General features: G+C 38.5%; 2 protein-coding genes across 20 annotated transcripts in view; one reads left to right on the top strand and one right to left on the bottom strand.

Annotated features, from left to right (window-relative positions):
• Positions 1-4306, bottom strand: part of SDCCAG8 (SHH signaling and ciliogenesis regulator SDCCAG8) — a 250106-nt gene extending 245800 nt beyond the window's left edge. For 4 of the 8 annotated variants that reach the window (XM_020905022.2, XM_070474375.1, XM_070474376.1 and 1 more), the window contains exon 1: positions 4024-4303. In XM_020905022.2, coding sequence (XP_020760681.2) covers positions 4024-4090 — 67 coding nt within the window. In that variant the 5' untranslated portion in view covers positions 4091-4303. Of the gene's footprint in view, positions 1-4023 lie in introns of all 8 variants that reach the window. The other 4 variants (XM_020905025.2, XM_020905026.2, XM_070474379.1 and 1 more) reach the window with 3 other exon arrangements.
• A 787-nt stretch (positions 4307-5093) lies between these two features.
• The window catches only part of CEP170 (centrosomal protein 170), a 127472-nt gene continuing 111049 nt past the window's right edge, over positions 5094-21516 (top strand). For all 12 annotated transcript variants that reach the window (XM_070474373.1, XM_070474372.1, XM_070474371.1 and 9 more), the window contains exon 1: positions 5094-5184. The gene's annotated coding sequence lies outside the window, so the exon portion shown is untranslated. The remainder of the gene's footprint in view (positions 5185-21516) is intronic.

Genomic DNA, 21516 nt, shown 5'->3' with positions numbered 1-21516 from the left:
CTGTTATACTATAACAGAACTAGCTTATTTTATCCTTCATAACCTTGTACTATGATGTGTTAAATTTAGAGGAGGAGTATTTGCTATACTTCACAATTACCAATATAATTCTGTGGGTCTTGAATTTTAGATGCCTAAAGAGTGAATCACTGCAGATGGTGATTGCAGCCATGAAATTAAACGACGCTTACTCCTTGGAAGGAAAGTTATGACCAACCTAGATAGCATATTAAAGAGCAGAGACATTACTTTGCCAACAAAGGTCCGTCTAGTCAAGGCTATGGTTTTTCCAGTGGTCATGTATGGATGTGACAGTTGGACTGTGAAGAAAGCTGAATGCCAAAAAATTGATGCTTTTGAACTGTGGTGTTGGAGAAGACTCTTGAGAGTCCCTTGGACTGCAAGGAGATCCAACCATTCCATCCTAAAGGAGATCAATCCTGGGTGTTCATTGGAAGGACTGATGCTGAAGCTGAAACTCCAATACTCTGGCCACCTAATGCGAAAGTTGACTCACTGGAAAAGACCCTGATGCTGAGAGGGATCGGGGACAGGAGGAGTAGGGGACGACAGAGGATGAGATGGCTGGATGGCATCACTGACTGATGAACTTGAGTTTGAGTAAATTCTGGGAGTTGGTGATGGATAGGTAGGCCTGGCGTGCTGCGATTCATGGGGTCGCAAACAGTCAGATATGACTGAGCGACTGCACTGAACTGAACTGAACTGAAAGAGTGAATAAACACTTAACCAGACTTGGGAAGTCTTGAACTTTTGGTTCTAGATTAAGCTAAACTAAAAGTCTAGAACTTTTGGTTCTAGATTACACTGTGACTGCCAGGATACTGAGGATGTGCTCACCACTGAAAACAAACTTTTAGATCATCTACTATGTAGGCATACATTACAGATCTGTAGGGCAATGAAGCTTTCTAGTTTGTCTGCCAGAACTGTTACTTTGCAGGAGTCTTTACACCATTCCAATTCTCAGGGAGGGCAGAGATAAGGGTTATCCCCAGAGGGTGACTACATGTGAAAGGCATCAGGGAAAGAATGAGCAGTGAGTATGGAGTCTGTAGATGGCTCTATTTCCATGGCTGCCATGGGATCATCAGACTCAAGGAGAGGCAAGAATTCACTTTAGTTTCAAAAGCAAGAAAGCAACACTGACTCTGCTTTTTACATCAGAACTTCAAACTCTTCATATACTATTAACAGAATAGTTCCAAAAATTATATTTAAAGTAAAGAAATAAGGAAAAGCTATAAAAAGAAGAAACTATAATAGGGAAATTGTAAAACCATTTTGCATTTTTACATGTCTACTTCCTGGCTAAATACAAATGAAAGAATTAGTAATGATTACATGTATAATTATTGAGTTAACCAGAGAAATAACTTGAGAGGAAAGATCAAGAATATCTATGACCTTTTCTTTAAGAATGAACTAGGCAAGACATTTTGGGGAAGTAATGGTGAATAGAAAAAACCAAAATAACTTTACATTTTGCATTTTATCTGATTGTATAGTAACACAATTCTAGAGTTGTCAGACACAAATGCTTAAAATAATGAAGTTTCATATACAAAACAATGCCACCATACTGTGTTTATTCAGAAACACACATTTTGACTTTAAAGGGAATTATCCTATCTAAAAGTGGTCATTTATAATGTGTGAAGAACTTCTGATCGTGCTTCTCTTCAGTATTAGTTCTGTTTCCTTCCATAAGCTGTTATATATACTATTTAATAAATAAACATAAAAATTAAAATGCTACTAAATAAATGATAAGTGCTGAAAACCCATGAAAATTTCCTAGTTGCATTTCTCAATTTATTGTTAAAACTATCATTATAAATTAATGACAAAATTTTCTCTGCTTTGTTTGCTCTTATGTTTTCACTATCTTATATTGTCATAACACTAAATTTTTATTTCATTTTAAAATATCTTATCTTTGAATAAGAACTCTTCACTCTATAATTACTGAAAGCAGTATTGAGGGTTTTAAATATAGTACTATAACAGTTTGGAATTAACTGCATCAAAATGCCTAATATTAAATAGTCTCTAATGTTTAAATAAAGGTTCATACTAAGGTTAAAGAAGAAGAATTAGGAGGAACATAATGGAAAACAGAATTTTTTTTTAACAACCTCAAAAATTAAATGCCACTGGTACTATCATTCTGCACAGTATTTTCTTGTTTTCAAATGAAAAGTTAGAAGTGGTTATTTCTGTATCTAACAGCTCTTGAAACATCAGTAGGCTGATGAAGATATTCATCCAAACTAATGATTTTACTCTTGCAGTTTGAATACGGAGAATGTTGACAGTTTATAACACTGCTGACGGAAACAATACATAATAACCTTTCAAAGTCTAGACTCACTAGATTCAAGTCTCTTACCCCCTCAAAAAATCTTCACTTTGCCACAAGTATCAATTATAAATTGCAGCTAACATTTAATGAGGGCTTATGTGTCAAGTACTGATCTTTACCCTTCTTTTTCTTTTATTGTGATAATCTGTAGCTATTTTACTGTCCTTCACCCCATTAATCCAAAGTCTCCCTGAGGACAGACATTTTGTCTAGTTACTTATGATATCCCCAGCACGTGGTATGTCTAACGTATAGTAGGCACTAAATTAATAAATGAGTCAATGTTTTAAATGCTTTAAATATTTTTAAAGCTGTTGGTCAGGACCTAAAGGGTTAAGAAAATGCAAAGGAACAGAAAGTAGAGTGAATTACTTCTAGTAGAATAAATATTCTTTAATGAAACTTTCATTAAAGTCTGTATGCATGTACGCATGCTCAGTGGCTAAGTTGTGTCCAACTCTTTGCGACTGTGTATGGACTGTAGCCCGCCAAACTCCTCTGTCCATGAGATTTCCCAGGCAAGAAAACTGGAGTGGGTTGCCATTTCCTCCTCCAGGGGACCATTCCGACCCAGGTATTGAACTCCCATCTCCTGTGTTTCCTGCATTGGCAGGCAAGTTCTTTACTACTAAGTCACCCGGGAAGCCCCTAGCCTATATGCATACGACCCATATAAAATATATTTTTACTTATGGCTAAGAGTTAAAAAAAAGTCTGAAGAATCACTGCTTTATTTGAATTATTTCATTTGTTCCTCACAAGAACCATGTAGACAATATCATAACTTCTACCTTAAAATAAGAGAAATGAGGTTTTCTAGATGTTACATATGATGTTCAAGATGACAGACTATCTACAAGTATGTCACTTTTATTAATGATGTCATGATTACTATTAGTGAAACTTTAGTTAATTCAGATTTTCTTGTGATACTCATCGGGCACTATAGTAAGAAAATCTGAATTAACTAAATAAAGTTTCAGTAATAGTAATTGAGACATGATTAATAAAGACAAACATAGGCTTTCAAGGCAGACAAGTCTGATTGAATTTAGTACCTGGCTCTGCCACTAACCAGCTATGTTGGCTTTGGTCTAACTTAACCTCTTTGACCTCTATTTCCCCATGTGTAGAAGAGGGACAGTCATAAGGTTGTAAGTTTTAAGTGATTTAATGTATGTAAATAGTCTAGACCACTAAATAGAAGCTGTTGTGATTAAAATAATTATTAGCGGGTTTCCCCGCCCCCCACTCAGGGTCCAATAAATCACATTCAATTTTACACATAATTTGAATGTGTAAAGAGCGCATCAGGAATTCACTGGATTATAAAGAGAGGTATGAGAACTGGACAGAACAGGCATAGAGCCGACCAAGAGTTTCTGCGGGCCTCGGGTAAAAAAGATGCCCAAGACAATCAGGGAGTTGGTTCAGGTCACTATGGGAATCAAAGGAAACAACGCTGCTTAAACGTAAAAACAAACACAACTATTTAATCCTTCCACAGCAACATCCATCTTCTTTCTCTGCAGTCTGGCAAAGGCTGAACCAAGGTGTCAGGAATTGCACCAGGTCAGCTCCCAGCCACGAGGTCCTGGTATCAAGGGACTAGGGCACAGAGGTTCGGAGAAACTCACCCCGGAGACTACGTTGATACTGCCCCAGAATCTCCTCCAGGGTAGAGTTCTCCGGGGACTTCGCCATGCACAAACTCGGGGGCCAGAGATGGGAGTTGCGTGGGGAAGTGTCCAGTGTCCTCCCCTCCAAGAATAAGAGGCCTCAGCCCCCACGATGCGCCCGCCTGCTTCCTGCAGCTGCTGTCATAGGGGAGCAAGGAATCCCGGAGATTTCGGGCCTTTTTCCACCCTCGGGCCCTCGTGGTGGACGTCGGAAGCTGTAGTCCTCAGTGTCTAGGTCTACAGTCTCGAAGTTCCTACGAACCCGCCGAAAGACTACAATTCCCAGAGGGCAACGCGCTCGAAGCTCACGCTTTGGCGGTTTGGCGACCAGATCCGGTTGCCAAGAGACTGCTTGGAGGCTCCGCCCATTTCTGTAGCCCAGTCAGGCTTAGTCCTGCGTTCATCCCATCCTGCTGTCTGGACCACCTAACTGACAGAAAGGGCTCGTTGGAAGGCTTTATTTATTCTTCTAAATTCACTAATATGCAGTTGATCCTTGAAGATTCTCAAGAACGCAAATAACGAGCTCCTACACCCTTCAGCCGCCTCAACATCTCTCAACACTGCTAAATAAATTTTCAAGAAAAAGAAGCTCTGAATTTCCCAAACGGCGTACATTGTAAAAGCGGCTGACACTAGCAATCTTATCAAGCCCAGCTACCCGACAGCAGCTTGGAGTTGGCGCACTGCCCGCTGGGAACTGTAGTCCCAGGCCGTTGCGGTCCCAGCTAAAGCCCGGGTCCTGTTCATTGTTGAAGCCGGTCTTCGGCGTACGCCTGCGCAGTCAGCAGCTGGAGAGGCCTGTGGTTGAGACCCCCCGCACAACTCCTTTTCATTGTCTGTGCTCGGCGCCTGCGCAGTAGGAGTTCGCCGGGACAGCCGGAGCAGGGGTAGGGCCGGGCTCTTCGCCCTCTCCCCAGGCGCCTGCGCACTGAGCGGCCGCTCCTTGCCGTTACCGCTATGTGCGGAGCGTGTGTGGAATAACGTTATTGCCCAGCAGCGCCGAGGGGCCCAGAGCTCGACCGGCGACGACGACAGGGTGGGGGAGGACGCTTGCGAAAGACTCACGGGACGCGGCGCGCCCCGCCCCCCCCGTCCGGTCCCTCTCAGCAGTGAGGGGTAAGTGATGCGCTCTGATGCCGTCGCCGCCGCCTTTCCACACCCTGTTCCTCGGGTTTGCAGCGGGGTCTCGGGCGCGGCCCGCAGCGGGCGAGGGTGCGGGCCAGTGGCGAGGGGCGCTTCCCCGAGGCTCCGCGCGCCGCCCTCTCCTCCGGACCTGGGACTCGGCGGGGACGCCCATCCCCCCATAGTTCCGCCCCCCCCCCCCTCCCCCTCCAGCCCCCAACCCCGAGTCCCCCGGTCCAGCGGCCCGGCTTCCCCTGCTAGTGTCCACGTAGTGAGTCGTCTTTGGCTGTCGTGGCTTTGTGCAGCCCCCTCCTCCCGAGCTGTTTGCAGGGGTGCGGGCCGAGCAGTGGAGGGAATGGCTACGCTGCAGCGGGAGAAGGGGTTTTTCCCGATCTGAGCAGCTCCGGGTGTCGACCCTTTTTGTGTGCTTGGTTTTGGGGTGTGGGGCGATTTGGAGAGGTCTGGCGAGGAGCCTTTTGGACGTGGTGGGAGGGCGTGGAAGATGTGTCACTCAGCCCGCCGGGCCACAGCACCCGCGCAGGCTGTGGCTCCGTAGTAACCCGGGGGAGGAGAGAGTGGCTTCCTGTCGACTTCATTGTCCTGAGATTCAAATGTGGGCTTTGGTATGGGTCCCTTCGTTTCTGCCAGGGAAAGAATTAGCAGCTGCCTAACCAGGGGCGGAAAGATGTGGGATTTGGATCCTAAGTCATAAAATCTCTCTTTTTTTTAAGTGTTGAGCGGAGTTTTTCGTTTTTGTGTTTTATTATTATTATTTTTTTTTTGAGAATGTAAGCTCCAGGAAGATAGGGACAGTGCCTGTCCAAGCATTGCCAAGGTGATCCATGTAAAATTACTAGATCAGGATGAAGAAAGGACTAGGAAGGGCCTGACGACAAAGCTGTTTGTGTAGCAGGAAGATGAACCAGCAGAATGTTTTTTCATTGGGTGGGTAACGCATTCACGTTCCTAAGGGAATAGGGTAGGATACATCTTTCCGTTGTTTTTTAAGCATTCAAAATTAAAAATAGGCCTGGTACATTTCTGTTTCTGAATTTTTAAATGCATGTTTTTATTCTCTTAATAAAAATTTACCCGCTTGGAAGAAATGTGGTGAAGTAGATGATGCACTTGATTGAAAATGCATCGTTTAAAATGATTTTATTGTTAAGCTTCCAGTGCATACAATCATTTGCTGGCGTTAAAACCAGCAAAAGAGATTGAAGCAGGAAGGGGAGGACCCGGTGGAGGAATGATGTGAAAGTAGAGAGTTACATTATGAATACAGTATCCAGATCTTCACTAATATAACCAAAGCGGGGCATGTGCAGTGATTTAGGAATTCTACTCTGGAAATAGTACATTGCAGGTTACAAACCATTTTGTATTTTTCTGCCATTTCTTTAAGTAGTAAAACCAGTGCTGCTTTTACTTTTTCGTAACTTTGTATGTTTTGTAGAATTTTTTTGTTTTAAAACTGAAAAATCTAAATGCATTTGACAGAGGAAAACATTAAAACTTGGAAAGTCAACTGATTTGTCTGTCCAAGCCCAACTGCTAATGAAGGCAGAATCAGATAAAACCAAGGTCTTTTTTCTAATGTGCTCTTTCTTACTGTGTCCCTTGGTCCCCCTACCCTGTCAAAATTGTGGAATGCTTTTCTGCATGCTCTTTGAGTTGTCTGTGACAGTCAAGTTTATTGATACTGCATAGTTGTATTAGTCTAGTCTTTTTCTTTTGATGTAAAAGTAATACTAATGAAGAGGAACTTTATAAATTAACTTATTGATACGGGAAAAGATGCCTTAAAGTGGACTTTTCATAAAACAGAAACTGTTGGAATTTTCTCCCTACCTCATATTAGTAACCATATTTTCATGTTATCTTCTGCTATTCAGTACTATTTTATAGTATGATCAACTCTATAACTGTTAAAAATGAAACTGCCCTATAGGAACTCATGAAGTTCATCGTTCTTAAATTCAGTGAATTTTGTTTTATTCAAGTTAAACAAGCTTACTTTTTGAGGGAAGAAAATTCACGTTGAACTTTTTTATTAAAATCATGCTCTTTTATTCAGTTGATTTTGCCATAAAATGGTTTTATTGTCTTATACTTTTTATCTTTTAGTTCTACACTATATTTTGATAAACTTTTAAAAGACAATTAGTATGTCTCTTAAATTTCATCTTAAAAGTAATCTGTAATCATCATGTGTAATTAAATCAAACTTGAAATGTATTCTACTTTTAAATTTAATGGTGTGCTAAAATTACTTTTTTATGGATGTAAATAACCATCTGCAAGTTTTCAGCTTTACACTGTAAAATTATCATACATTGTGTCTATTAGTATGAATATCTAGGTGATTTTTAAAACCCTGTGCTTAAGGATTTGTTTTATTTGTTCCAACTATCAGTTTCTTGTTTCCTTTTATCTCTTTAAAAAAACTCAAAAGCCTCTCGAAACTAGTTTTATTGTTGCATCTGATAGTGATCAGCTATCACTCAGCTAGTACTAAATACTGTATATGTTTAAACTTGTTGTCAGTATGATTTTTACTCAACAAAATTCTGTCCCTGAAAAATAACTTGGTATTTTAATTAATGTGTAGTGATTTTCTTTTCTTCTTTATCATGAACACTGGGGAGATAAGCAGTATACTGTGCTTATAAATATCTAACAGACAACATGATATTAAAGTGCCAACTGAAATATCTGTATAGTTGTGAATTATTCTGCGAGTATATAAAAAAAGAATTGCATACTGTCTGAAAAAAATTTGGTGGATAAATATTATTGACTGAAGCATTAAGTGTTGATGTGTTTCAGTAAGAAATGGGTTTCCTTTAATGGGGAGAAACCTCAGACTATTTTTATTTCATAAGCTTTTGTTAATAACTAAGATTTCTAATAACTACCCTTGGTAAAATGGGTCTTTATTTACTCAAATATTTCTTGAGGGAAGTGCTCAGCAATGAGTTAGCCAGTGTAGGCTGTCTGAAAGAGTAAGAAAACATCTGTTGTAGTTGTTGTTTGGTTGTTAAGTCGTGTCTGACTCTTTGCAACTGTATGGACTGCAGCATGCCAGTCTTCCCTGTCCTTCACTATCTCCCAGAGTTTGTTCAAACTCATGTCCATTGAGTTGGTGATGCCATCCAACCATCTCATCATCTGTCGGCCCCTTTTCCTCCTGCCCTCAATCTTTCCCAGCATCAGGTCTTTTCCATTGATTTAGCTCTTCGAGTCAGATGTCCAGAGTATTGGAGCTTCAGTTTCAGCATCAGTCCTTCTAGTGAATATTCAGGGTTGATTTCCTTTAGGATTGACTGGTTTGATCTCCTTGCCCTCTGGTAGTATGCTTGATTAAATTGGATATGTAGTCCAGTTTAGTTGAAATGATTATGCAAGAGTATATTATATTTTGGGGGCAAAATAAATGACATAGCTGATATGTACTAAAGTAAATCCCACTCCTGTTCAGAGGTAGAAAGGAAACCAACAAAAGCAAGGTTATAGAAATTTCTTTCATCCAATAGAGACTATGCAAAGCATAGAAGTAGAAATGAGTTCCAAGCGTGCATTGCACAGGTTTGAAAATAAAAAAACAAAACACAGCAGAGAACAAGTTATTATTTTAAGTGTATTGGTGGCTAACAAATAATATAGAAAATACTACCGTTTGGAGCATAATATTTACTGACTACATGAGTAACAGATGTGTGCGCTTAGTTGTTAAGTCATGTCCTGACCCTGCAACCCCATGGGCTGTAGCCCACCAGGCTCCTCTTTTCATGGGATTCTCCAGGCAATGAGTAATACTTGGTGTGTATTGAGTACCTATAAAGTGTCAGGCATTTTGTGTGTCTCTGTGTAATTCATGCAGCCATTGTATGAGTGAGGTTTTATTTTACACTTAAAGTTGAAAATACTTGAGGTCCTGAGTTAGTGAATATTTGCCTCTGTGTCATTCATTACTCAGTGGTAAAGCCTATTAACTGAAACTTTGTCTTTTTGACTGAAGCCAAAATTTTTTTCAGTAAGTTTTAAAAAATAACATTTATTTCCTTCTAATTCACATTATTTTAGAATCAGAGGAGACTTTAGAAGTCATCTCAAACAATGTGCCATTTATTACTAATCCCTGAAATCTTACTGAGCCCACCTTTTCCATGAGCAACACTTCCATGAACAAATGGCTATAGGATGGCTAATTTAGCTTTTGGAAATTATAATAGAATGCTCCTATTTAAACTGAGCTAGTATCTGCTTTACTATGTAACTTATTCCATTGGTTATAGTTCTTTTGTCAGATACAGTAAGGTTTTTCTCAATATAGTGGTTCTCTGCCAAGTTTTCCCTTTTCTAAATTAAATCTGCAACCTCTACAACTGCATATGATACAGTTTCCTTTACCGTCCTCATCTCTATCACTAGATAGCTATCAGTCAGTTTCCTCAGTGCTGTTCTTTTTCATTCTGATTCTGTTTCCACATATAGTTCTGCAGTTGTGGTCTGAACGCAGTGTAGTGAAATTATCCCTTTCCTTAATTCAAGCCATACAGTTGTGTTTACAGTCTAAAATTGTGTTAACTCCAACAACAGTAGTATCTTACCAGTTCTAAGCTGAAAAATGCTATGTGGCTTTTCAGGTTATATTTATCCAATTCAAGGGATTATTTTCTTTTTTTACATTCTGTATTTCTACTTTTCTAATGTTAAAATGACCTTTTTTTATGAAATGATAGTGTTGGTAGGCAGTAAGTTTCTTTTGATATTAATCTTTGGGTTTTGTTTTCATGTTCTTAAATAAACAATAAAAAGTTGGCCTTCTGTTATTTCCCATTCTGTTTCTTAGAAAAACTTGTCTGGAAATCACTGATGTGGTCAATATAAACATGCACCTCTTTTATGTTAGGATCTTTCCCATTCTGTATATACATATAGATAATGTTTTTAAGCAATGTTTACCTTTAGCCCTTTTAAATATCATCTAATTGAAGGTAGTTAAAACTTGAGATCTTCTTGAATAATGATTCTGTCATCCAAGGGATTAGCTTTTCTTCCTGGCTTTTTGACATTTATAAATTTAACAAGCAAGCCCTCTTAGATCTTCATCCTGCGTATGTATTGGATATAGCCAAGGACATACCATGCAAATTTATAAATAGAAAAAAAGTTACATAAAGTATGCTGGAGGAAAAAGGTCACCTTTGTGTGTGTGTCAACAAGAATAATGAAAACCATTTGAATGTTTTGTTTGTTTGTTTGTTTTTAATTAAAGGGAAAATCATTATATCCTCTAGTACTAAGGGAGTTGGTTGAAGCTTACTGTCTGGTGTGGATATAGATAATTATATAATTATATAAAGTCAAGCATAGATGCTGTGAGTAAAAGTAAATCAGAGTAAAGGGATAGAGAGTGATGGTCTGCTATTTTTTATTTATTCTTAAGTAGTCATTCACATGGCACATTAAAATGGTCCAAAAAAACTATTTGAAAAATAATGTGAAAAATCCTCTCACCCATCCACCTTATCTGCTGACTTAACCACTTCTCCCAATCTAATAGGTAATTTTTTAATGTATCCTTCCAGTGAATTTTTTTCAATTTAAGTAAATACTGCATATATATTTATACTATTTACCCTCTTTTACACAAAGATAGCCTCTTTATACAATATTGTGCATCTTGAGAGCTACTAGAGACTGATTAGGTAATATCACTCTTTGAGAAAGTAACTGCAGCCATGAAATTAAAAGATGCCTGCTCCTTGGAAGGAAAACAATGACAAACCTGTGCTAAGTCATTTCAGTCATGTCTCTTTGTGACCCCATGGACTGTAGCCTACCAGGCTCCTCTGTCCATGGACTCCCCAGGCAAGAATACTGGAGTGGGTTGCCATGCCCTCCTCCAGGGGCTCTTCCCTACTTAGGGACAGAACCTGGCTCTCTTATGTCTCTTGCATTCGTGGATCTGTACCATTAGTGCCACCTGGGAAGTGAAGTTGCTCAGTCGTGTCTGACTCTTTGCGACTCCATGGACTGTCGGCTACCAGGCTCCTCTGTCCGTGGAGTTTTTCAGGCAAGAGTACTGGAGTGGGTTGCCATTTCCTTCTCCAGGGGATCTTCCTGACCCAGGAATCAAACCCAGATCTCACGCATTGCAGGCAGATGCTTTACCATCTGAGCCACAGCCTGTGCCACCTGGGAAGCCCCTGACAAAACTGGACAATGTATTAAAAAGCAGAGACATCACTTTGCCAACAAAGGTCCATATAGCAAAGCTATGGTTTTTCCAGTAGTCATGTGTAGATGTGAGAGTTGGACCATAAAGAAGGCTAAGCCGAAGAATTGATGCTTTTGAATTGTGGTACTGGATGAGACTCTTGAGAGTCCTTAGGACTGCAAGAAATTCAAACCAGTCAATCTTAAAGGAAATCCACCCTGAATATTCATTAAAAGGACTGTTGCTGAAGCTAAAACTCCAATACTTTGACCTCCTGATGTGAAGAGCTGACTCATTGCAAAAGATCCTGAAGCTGGAAAAGACTGAAAGCAAAAGGAGAAGGAAATGGCAGAGGATGAGATGGTTAGATAGTGTCACCAACTCAATGGACATGAATTTGAGCGAACTCCGGGAGATAGTGAAGGCTCAGCTTGCTGCAGTCCATGGGGTTGCAAAGAGCCAGACACGACTTAGCGACTGAAACAACAAGATCTTTCCTAGGTGGATGGATGTGACCACTGCTGCTACTGAGGTTTGAACAGGAGAGACAGTTGCAGTGAGAAGAATTTGTTATCAGGAATTGCCTCAGAGGCATTAGTTGTGTGATCTTGAGCTTGTCACGACTTAGCGACTAAACGGCAACAGGAACAAGGTATGTCACTTAATTTCAGAAGTTCAGTTCCTTTGTTTATAAAATAAAGCTGGCAATAGTCCAAATACCTCACAGGTTTATTTTGAAAAACTCATTAGATAGATACAAAATACATGAAAGTTGTAATTACACTTAGTGATCCTCTTCCCAGTGCCACAAGTGTGGTACCATTTGATGTTAGATTTGAAGCAATGTTTTGGTTCGAGTTCCATCAAGCCCAAAATATCTGTAATGAATGAAAAAATAAAATCTGCCAAGGGTTTTAGTATTTTTTTTAAAGAATGAACTTTTTTCATTTGTTATTTTTATTTTAATGTTTTAAATTTATTATTTTAAAAAATCCTTAGTATTTATCTCTCCTAATTATTGAATGATCAGTTTATTTTCTAGTTCAGAGAAAACACAAGCCTGTAAATATTTTTATCAGTACACCTTTGGTTACATTCCTTAAATATTACATATACTGGTCTCAGAGTTTCTACTTTTTAAATTATTTTATTCCTTTTCACCAGAGTAAATTCGTGAGATAAGTTTTGTTGTAAAATACAGAGCCTGTGTGTATGTGATATTCTCGTTCTGGATTTTTTTCCCTGCTATTTTTAATGAAAATTATTAAACATATACAAGGAAATTGAAACAGTTTTATAGTGATGACTCACATACCTACCATCTTGATTCTGCCATTAACACTATGTTAGTTTTATCACGTATCAGGCCATAAACCTTTGTCTATTCACCAGTCCCTCTTACATTGATCCATTTCAAAGTAAACTGTAGAGGTATGTTTTTCACAAAAGGGTTCTTAAATCATTTGAAATTGTTTCAGGTTTAAGTTTTCAGAATGTACTTTTGAAATATTTTGTAGTAACCACTGTCATACTAAACAGTAGTTTAAAAATGATGTATGCTGTTTTCTGCTCCAGTAGTATTACTGAGGGCTTGCCTGGTGGCTCAGCTGGTAAAAGTCCACCTGCAGTGCAGGAGGCCCCCGTTTGATTCCTGGGTCAGGAAGACTCCTGGCGAAAGGATAGGCTACCCACTCCAGTATCCATGGGCTTGCCTGGTGGCTCAGATGGTAAAGACTGCCTGCAACATGGGAGACCTGGGTTCCATCCCTGGGCTGGAAAGATCCCCTGGAGGAGGGCAGGATAACCCGCCCCAGTATTAGGGCTTCCCGGGTAGCTCAGCTGGTAAAGAGTCTGCCTGCAGTGCAGGAGACCCCAGCTCGATTCCTGGGCCGAGAGGTGCCCCTGAAGAAGGGGTGGGCTACCACTCGAGTGTTCTTGTGCTCTCCTGGTGACTCAGACGGTAAAGAGTCCACCTGCAGTGCGGGAGACCTGGGTGCAAGCCCTGGGTTGGGAAGATCCCCTGGAGGAGGGCATGGCGGCCCATTCCAGTATCCTAGCCTGGAGAATCCCCAGGGACAGAGGAGCCTGGCGGGCTATAGTCCATGGGGTCTCAAAGAGTCGGATACGACTGAGCAACTAAGCAGAGTATTACTGAACTCAGTTTTTCTGTAAATAGCTAGCTGACAAAGTTGACACCAGTGACACAGGAAGACAGGATATTCGTTGTTTGTATGTTCATCTGTGTGTATGTGCTTTTGAAGAGGAATGGTAGATAGTTTGGTTTTTGTTTTTGATTAAGCTGAAGAGCTATTGAAGGAAGTATATACTGTTTCTCCCATCCAAGTACTAACAATGTCCGACCCTGCTTAGCTTCTGAGATCGGGCGTGTTCAGGGTGGTATGGCCGTAGACTACACTGTTTCTCTAATCCAGTGATTCTGCTATTTCCTTCAGTCACAAATCCAGAAATGAAATATTTCTTCTCAGTTCAGTACCTCACTGCCTTCCACTTCCACTATTCCCCTACCCTTCTTTTCTGTGAAGAAGTCTGTGTTGGGCCATTCATTAAGTATAAGACCCTTTGCTTGTGGTGAAAGAGCATGGTTCCACATTAAGATTTTAAGTGGTTCCTGTAACAGATTCCAGAATGTTAAGGATCTACTGTATGGACTAAAGAATTTAAAATTTGTAAGTTGGAGAGGTGGAAACAAATAGAATGCAATTAAATGAACAGTAAATAAAGTAAAATTTAGACATTTATTTGGGGAAGGTGGCCTAAGGACAAGAGAATGGGCTTTTAAGTGTCTCAGAGAAGCAAGTCTATTGATTATTGTTAATAGCATTCAGAACATAATTCATTAATAGAATCTAGCACTGTTTTGCTAATGGATTTTAGGTTAATTACAAGTTCATAAGTCTAGATCACCAAAGATATGATGAAGTTTGTATAAGATGGATGTTTCACCAAAGAATACTACCTGACGACCATTTCTTTTTTTTGAATTTTCAGGGTTCTAGTTTTATCACTAGGATTTCTAATCTCTGTCTTGCTCTTCCTGTTCTCTCTTCTTCCTGGGTGCAATCTGTAGTTTTTTCCTCCAGTCTCAGCATTCTAAATCAAAACATCGTGTATTTCCTGTGTGCTCAGTTTCAGTTCAGTCACTCAGTCATGTCTGACTCTTCACAACGCCATGGACTGCAGCACACCAGGCTTCCCTGTCCATCACCAACTCCCGGAGCTTGCTCAAACTCATGTCCAGTTAGTTGGTGATACCATCCAACCATCTCATCCTCTGTTGTCCCCTTCTTCTGCCTTCAGTCTTTCCCATCATCAGGTCTTTTCCAGTGAGTCAGTTCTTCACATCAGCTGGCCAGAGTATTGGAATTTCAGCTTCAACATCAGTCCTTCCAGTGAATATTCAGGACTGATTTCCTTTAGGATTGACTGGTTTGAACTCCTTGCAGTCCAAGGGACTCTCCAGGGTCTTCTCCAACACCACAGTTCAAAAGGCATCAATTCTTCAAAAATTCTTGTGCACCAGTACTTTGTAAATTTCTTTCTCTTTGTTAAATTGCAGCCCATTCCCCCCATTCCCTTCTCTGCCATGTTGTCAGTCCAGTCAATCCAAGTTGAAGTGGTCTTTTTGAAGTGCTGGAAAATACATGTTTTCATGTACACATTTCTTCAATGATTTATCTAAATAAAGAGAGATTGGGGGAGAGAGTGCCTGGGTTGTTGATACTGCCATTTATCAAGATAGAACAGAAGGAAAGGCAGATTTTGTTCAGAAGATGGAAAGATGCAATTTTTTTTTTTTCAGATTAATTCTGACAGGTGAGTGGGGATCATAAAAATGATTTACGAGTAATTAGAAATCAGGTCTATATCTTATAAAAGAGGTTTTGGCTTGACATTTAGATGTGTCGCTTAATAAACTGTATTTGAAGTCCAGTACATCTGTCCCCAATCTTTTTGGCACCAAGGGCTGTTTTCGGGGAAGACAATTTTAGACAGTTTTTGTACGGCAACCTAGATCCCTCACAGTGGGGTTTGCAATCCTGTGAGACTCTAATGCTTCTGCTGACCTGACAGGAGGCAGTAATGTGAGCAGTGGGGAGCTGCTGTAAATACAGATAAAGCTTCATCATTCTTGCGCTGCTCACTCCCTGCTGTGCTGCCCAGTTCCTAACGTGCTACAGACAGTACCTGTCCATGGGCCAGGGGTTTGGGATCCCTGGGTTCCAGTGGCTTCAGTGAAGTCTCAAAGAGGACATATATTGGGAACTAACCTCCTGAAAAATAAAGATTTAAAGAGAAAGTAGAGACTTACCAGAGAAGTCAGAGAAACCAAAGTAATGTTTCCAGAAGGTAAGAATGGTCAGCGATATTAAGAGGTGATGTAATAGGTATGTTAAAGATTATTGGGCTTACAATTATAAGGATATTTTTGACCATGATTCAGTAAGGCAGTTGAGAGGAAGAGAGAGGACAGAAATTCAGTAAACTGTCAGAAGATATTCAAGAATGTTTGAAAGGTAAGGAAATTGGTTAGCAAAAACAGACTGTTCTTTAAAGCCTAGCACCAAAAACAAGGAGGGAAAGCACTCTTAGGTAAACTACATACTGTCTGTACTTTACTTTTTCAAGGTTTTTAAACTTTTTTTCATACTTTTTAATCATTTTAAAACAGTTTTAAATATTTTTTTTGTACAATAAATTTTCAAGATGTAAAAACTTATATTTAAAAAAGAATAAGCTCTTAGGACATATGATAATATATTTATCCCTTTATTTGAAAGTTAATTTTAGGACAGATTCTGAAAGGTAAGCTATTCTTAGGTTCATTTATATTCCAGCTTTGCTAGTGTATAAGGAGCTAGTTGTATAAGGAGCTAGTTGTCAGAACTAGATTTTTAAAATAAGCTGCTGTCTAAGGGTATCATGCTCAAAATCCAAAAGTTACTTTGGCCTTGGAAATCCAAATTTACTAAATATATGTACTGAGTTCTGCTCTAAAACTGCTTTCTACTTTTTTTTTTTGATGTGTATCTATACCATATACTCTTAAAAAGTAAGTTTACCATTTGACAGAATTCAAATATAATGATCAAAATCGCTTCTTTAAAATGTAGTAAGTTTATTCTTTGAAATGATATTCTGATAATTAAGAACCTAATTTTGTAAGCATCAGTTGTTTAATGAATTATATGTGAAAGAATAAACTTATGGACATAGTAACAGTTGAAATGACTGTTGTAAATTTTTGGCCAAAGATAGGCTTGATTGCTTATGTAATTTACTAATTTGTATGAATGAATCCTATGTACCTTTATCATTGAAAATATCATGCTCATTTGATCAGACCAGAATTTCTCTTTCCAATGTAAATTATTTTCATCCTCCTATTCTGTGTGCTTCTATTCGAAAGGTATGAGGTATTTAACTGGTTATCCTTAATGTAAATTATCTTGTGATTCCTGTCTATATAAAGTTGATCTAGCTAGAGTACCCACTAGTGGTAGGTGAATATTTGCATTTAAATTAATAAAAATTAAACAAAAAATCTTCTCAAATGCATTTGCCATATTTCAGGTGCTTAGCAGTTCACATGTGGCCTATGGCTCAGGCATTGGACAGTGTAGATGTTAATACAGAACCCTTTTATCATAGTTCTTTTGCACAGTACTGGTATATTTACTAGCATTATAATTTAACATGAAGGTAAAAAGAAATAGTGCATAATTCAGACTAGCAATTAGCAACTTGTTATTAAATAGTAAGTGCTTCTCTGATGCATTCACAAAGTGTATCCTTGTCTAAAACATATTTTGAGACTTTTAAATTACTTTTTTGATTTCAGTTTTCATTTATTGTACTGATACTATTATACCACCTCCCAAACAGTTTATTTATAGTGAATTAGAGGAGAAAAGGTAGTGATGATAAGCAGAAAAAGTTGTTTGCTTTTTTTTTTTTTAATTGAAGTATAGTTGATTTACAATGTTGTGTTAGTTTCTGGTGTATAGAATAGTAATTCAGTTATACATCTATCAATACTGTTTTTCATATTCTTTTTCATTATGATTTATCACAGAATATTGAATTGTAGTTCTCTGTGTTGTATAGTAGACCTTGTTGTTTATCTGTTTTATACATAATAGTTTGTATCTGCTAACTCCAGCTTCCTAATTGGTATCTGAAAGCCCAGGTTTGAGTTCAGATAGCTTCTGTCTACTAGTATTGGGTTTGTGACCTTGCTTAAGTCGTTTAACTTCAACTTTCTTCCAGGTAAACATGTTTCTCGCGTGCTTGTCTTGTTTCACTCGTGCTTGTATGAACGCATAAGCACTTAGTACAGTTACTGGGACGAAGGACGTACTTGATAAATCTTTGAATCTGAGTCTTAATTGATTTGTTGGTATAAAACAAAATTATGTTTTAACAAAGTCATACAGTTCTACAAAAGCAAGCAACTCAGCCTTTACATTTTTCATAAACTGGCAGAGAAAACTTAGCAGTAACCTTTGCTGCCTAGACAATTTATAGAAAAGTCTGTCATCAAATCTTAAGTCTTTTGAAGATATATAGTAAACTCAGATATAGAATATATGACTTGATATTTGAAATGTCATCATTTTTCTTAATGAAAAAATTTTTTACTCTTTAATGCTGTTGTAGGCAAAAGTTGTTTCATAAATTGGGTTTTTTTCCCAACATGTATTTGCTTTTTTTTTTTTTCAAGATTTAATTAATAGTATATATTAATTATATAAAGATTATAAAGTAAAATTTGGAGCAGTTGTTCCAAAATAATCAAGAGTATATGAAAGCAAAAGTTTTCCCACTACAGATTTTGTTCACATGATCATGGAACAAGTATCTTGGTAGGTATCCAAAATAAGCACAGCTGTGGATTTAACTTTTTGGATTAACTGTACTATTTCAAATGAGGGTGGGGATTTTAAAAGGAATACATTTTTCCCAAGAGTGTATTTCATTATCTCCCTCATTTCAATTTAATTATACAGCAAAGCTGAATTTTTGAATGTATTCTTTCTTGAATATATCACTTTCTCAGGGATGTTTCCCAGACCATCCAGCCTAAACAGCACCACCCTAACACTTACATTATGCTCTTCTTGTTTTTCACGTTCGTATCTTCCCACTGTCACTGAAATTGTCTAATTCATTTACTTAGCTTTTGTTTGTCTATTTTTGCTTCTATGAGGTTGTGAACTTTTTCTGTCTTAACACTCTCTCCCTCTTATTAGTGGGTCACACTTAAGTAACCTTATGAATGAAGAAAAATAGATTAATTCATTTTATAGTACTCTGTAAAATGGAATTTTCCAGGGTAACTGTTGTATAATGTTTGTACATTTCCTAAACCTTCTGTCACTTTTGTTGTTAAAAACAACTATGTGAATGTGTGTGTATGAAGTTCTTAGAACTGTCTGGCATATGCTTTCCTGGTGACTCAGACGACGAAGAATCCATTTGGATTGTGGGAGATCTGGGTTCGATCCCAAGTTGGGAAGATCCCTTGGAGGAGGGCATGGCAACCCACTGCAGTATCCTTGCCTGGAGAATCTCCATGGACAGAGGTGCCTGGCGGGCTACAGTCCATGGGGTCGCATAAAGTCAGACATGACTGAGCGACTAAGCACAGCACAGCATAGCACATCTATTATTGTAAGCAAAAGATTATAGAAAAGTATGTGTTTGCCTTTGTAACAAATGGTCAATCATGTCTGCCCCTTATTTGATCCCGAGTCCTTAGCTGAAATGTAGCCCTAATGTTTTCCTCATTTTCAGAAATATGAGGTGTCAGAGGCAGAGTCAGAGCTTTTAGTGTTGAGGATATTTTTGATTAGGGCTTTAGTATGGGGAAAATGTGAAGTAGTAGTCCTGAATTTATACATTTATTTAAAATTTAGTCACTTATCTTTTAGGTACTTGATATGATAGAATAAAAAGACATGATATTTATAGCAGCTTTATTCATAACTGCCAAAACTTGGAAACAATTAAGATGTCCTTTCACAAGTGAGTGAATAAACTGTCACTATCCAGAGAATGGAATATTATTCAGCGTTAAAAAGAAATGAGCTATCAAGCTGTGAAAAGATGCAGAGGAAACTTAAATGTATATCACTAAATGAAAGAAGTCAGTCTGAAAGGCTAATTATATGACATTGTAGGAAAGTGTGGACACAGTAAAAAGACCAGTGGTTGCCAGGTTTGGTGCAAGAGGGTTGAATAGGAGTACAGAGGATTTTTTTTAGGGCAGTGAAAATACTCAGTATACCGTAGTGATGGATACATGCAATCATATGTATGTCAAAACCCACAGAATGTACAATACCAAGGGTGAACCCTAATATAAACTAGGTACTCTGATACTGATGTGTCAGTGTAGGTTCAAGAATTGTAAAAAAAAAAAAAAAAAAAGTATCACTGTTAGTGGGGGATGCTGATAATGAGGGAAGCTCTGCATGTTTGGTGGTTGGGAGTACTGGGAAATCTCTGTACCTTCCCCACTCAGTTTTACTGTGAACCTTAAAGTGTTCTAAAATAGTGTCTTAGTTTAAAGTAGTTTTTAAAGAGATAGTACAGGTTATAAAGGCCTAGATGGGCAGTTGATGCATCGATTTAGTTCATTTAATTTATAAGCTTTACTGCTCATTCAGATGACAGTTTCAGGAGGTGAACTTGATCACTTTTTTTGTTGTAAGTTTTCTTTTTCCTTTCTCCTACTGTTTATTCATTCAGGAAACAGAGCTGGGCACTGGACCAAACCCATGGAGATCATTGTCACCCTTTCATGCCTGCTAATACCAGAAGAAAAGTTGTCATGTGGGTGATAGATAGGGTTTTATTAAAATAAGGATTATACCAGTTGAGGAAAGCATTTTCAGCTGTGTAGATTGATAGTGCTGATGTTTCCTACAGCAGTTATTACTGCAGGAACTGAGGGTTATGAGAGGAAGTTCATTCTCTATAAAGCCATCTGGTGATAATCAGCCAAGTGATTGCTAGAGCATAAGGATAGACTTTCCTTAACATGTTTTTTTAGCTCAAGTAGTTGCGTACACTGATGATCATTTGTGTAATAGTTTTATTTATCTGCTCAAACCTAATAATCCAACTAAAATAGTTCTTTGCTGTGGGTTATGTGATGCATTGTTTCAAATTTCTTTCGTAATGTTATTATTTATCAGGTACACTGTTTTTACCTATCACAAGGCTTTACATTACAGTAATTAAAATGACATACTCTTCTTGCTGTCGGTCCTCAATTTGAACTGTGACAGGCAACTTTAAAAAATATATATAAACAAAAGCAGTAAAATATATGTAATGTTGAAACTTAAAAGTGTAATGAGAATGTGTTCTGTGGTGAACATTTGTAGTTTCTGTGTTTTTGTTTTTTTTTTTTTAAATTTAAAGCTGTAATACCCCATTTGTAACCCATTAGATCCTGAAATGAACTCTGATTTAATAAGAGAGTCAATTTTTAAAGCTGACTGTAGCTACCAGGAACTTGGAAATGGGGCTGTGATGCTAGGTCAGTGTTTACCTCCTCCCTGTGACCTCCAAATGTCAGAGCGTTAAACTTTGGCAGCTGCTGCCGAAAGACCTTATCTGACAAGGAGATAAAGAATAAGAGAGACAATTGAAGGCAGGGAGGTGGTGGAGATGAGGGAGTTAACCAGGATTTAAAGGCTATATTTAATTGTAGCAAAGGTTAAATGATTCATTTCTCACCCTTTATGCTTGCAGATTTCCAGGTTATTCTCAACTCAAGAAGAGTTGTAGCAGCTCTATAGAGCTACTCATTCATTCATTAAAAATACCTTGTCACTCACACTACAGAGCCGAGGAAAGGCCTCTCAGCCCTGTGCTGACTTGCAGTGCTGCCGCCCTCAGTGTTCCCCTCCCAGTCTGGAGTAAGGCAGCTTCTTGTTTGTTCTGGTATCACCTTAGGCTTGTCTCTGTATTGGCTGACCAGCATTCCCTATGGATTGAGTTCCTGGGGCAGGCCTCTTTTTGTTTTTCCTTTGTGCACCTTGAATTCTCAGAGTGCCTGAATTTGGTAG

This window comes from Odocoileus virginianus, chromosome 11 (assembly GCF_023699985.2).
Source record: "Odocoileus virginianus isolate 20LAN1187 ecotype Illinois chromosome 11, Ovbor_1.2, whole genome shotgun sequence".
Classification (NCBI taxonomy): Eukaryota; Metazoa; Chordata; class Mammalia; order Artiodactyla; family Cervidae; genus Odocoileus; species Odocoileus virginianus.
Note: the sequence above shows the minus strand (reverse complement) of the source record. Positions and strands in the feature narration are given on the sequence as shown.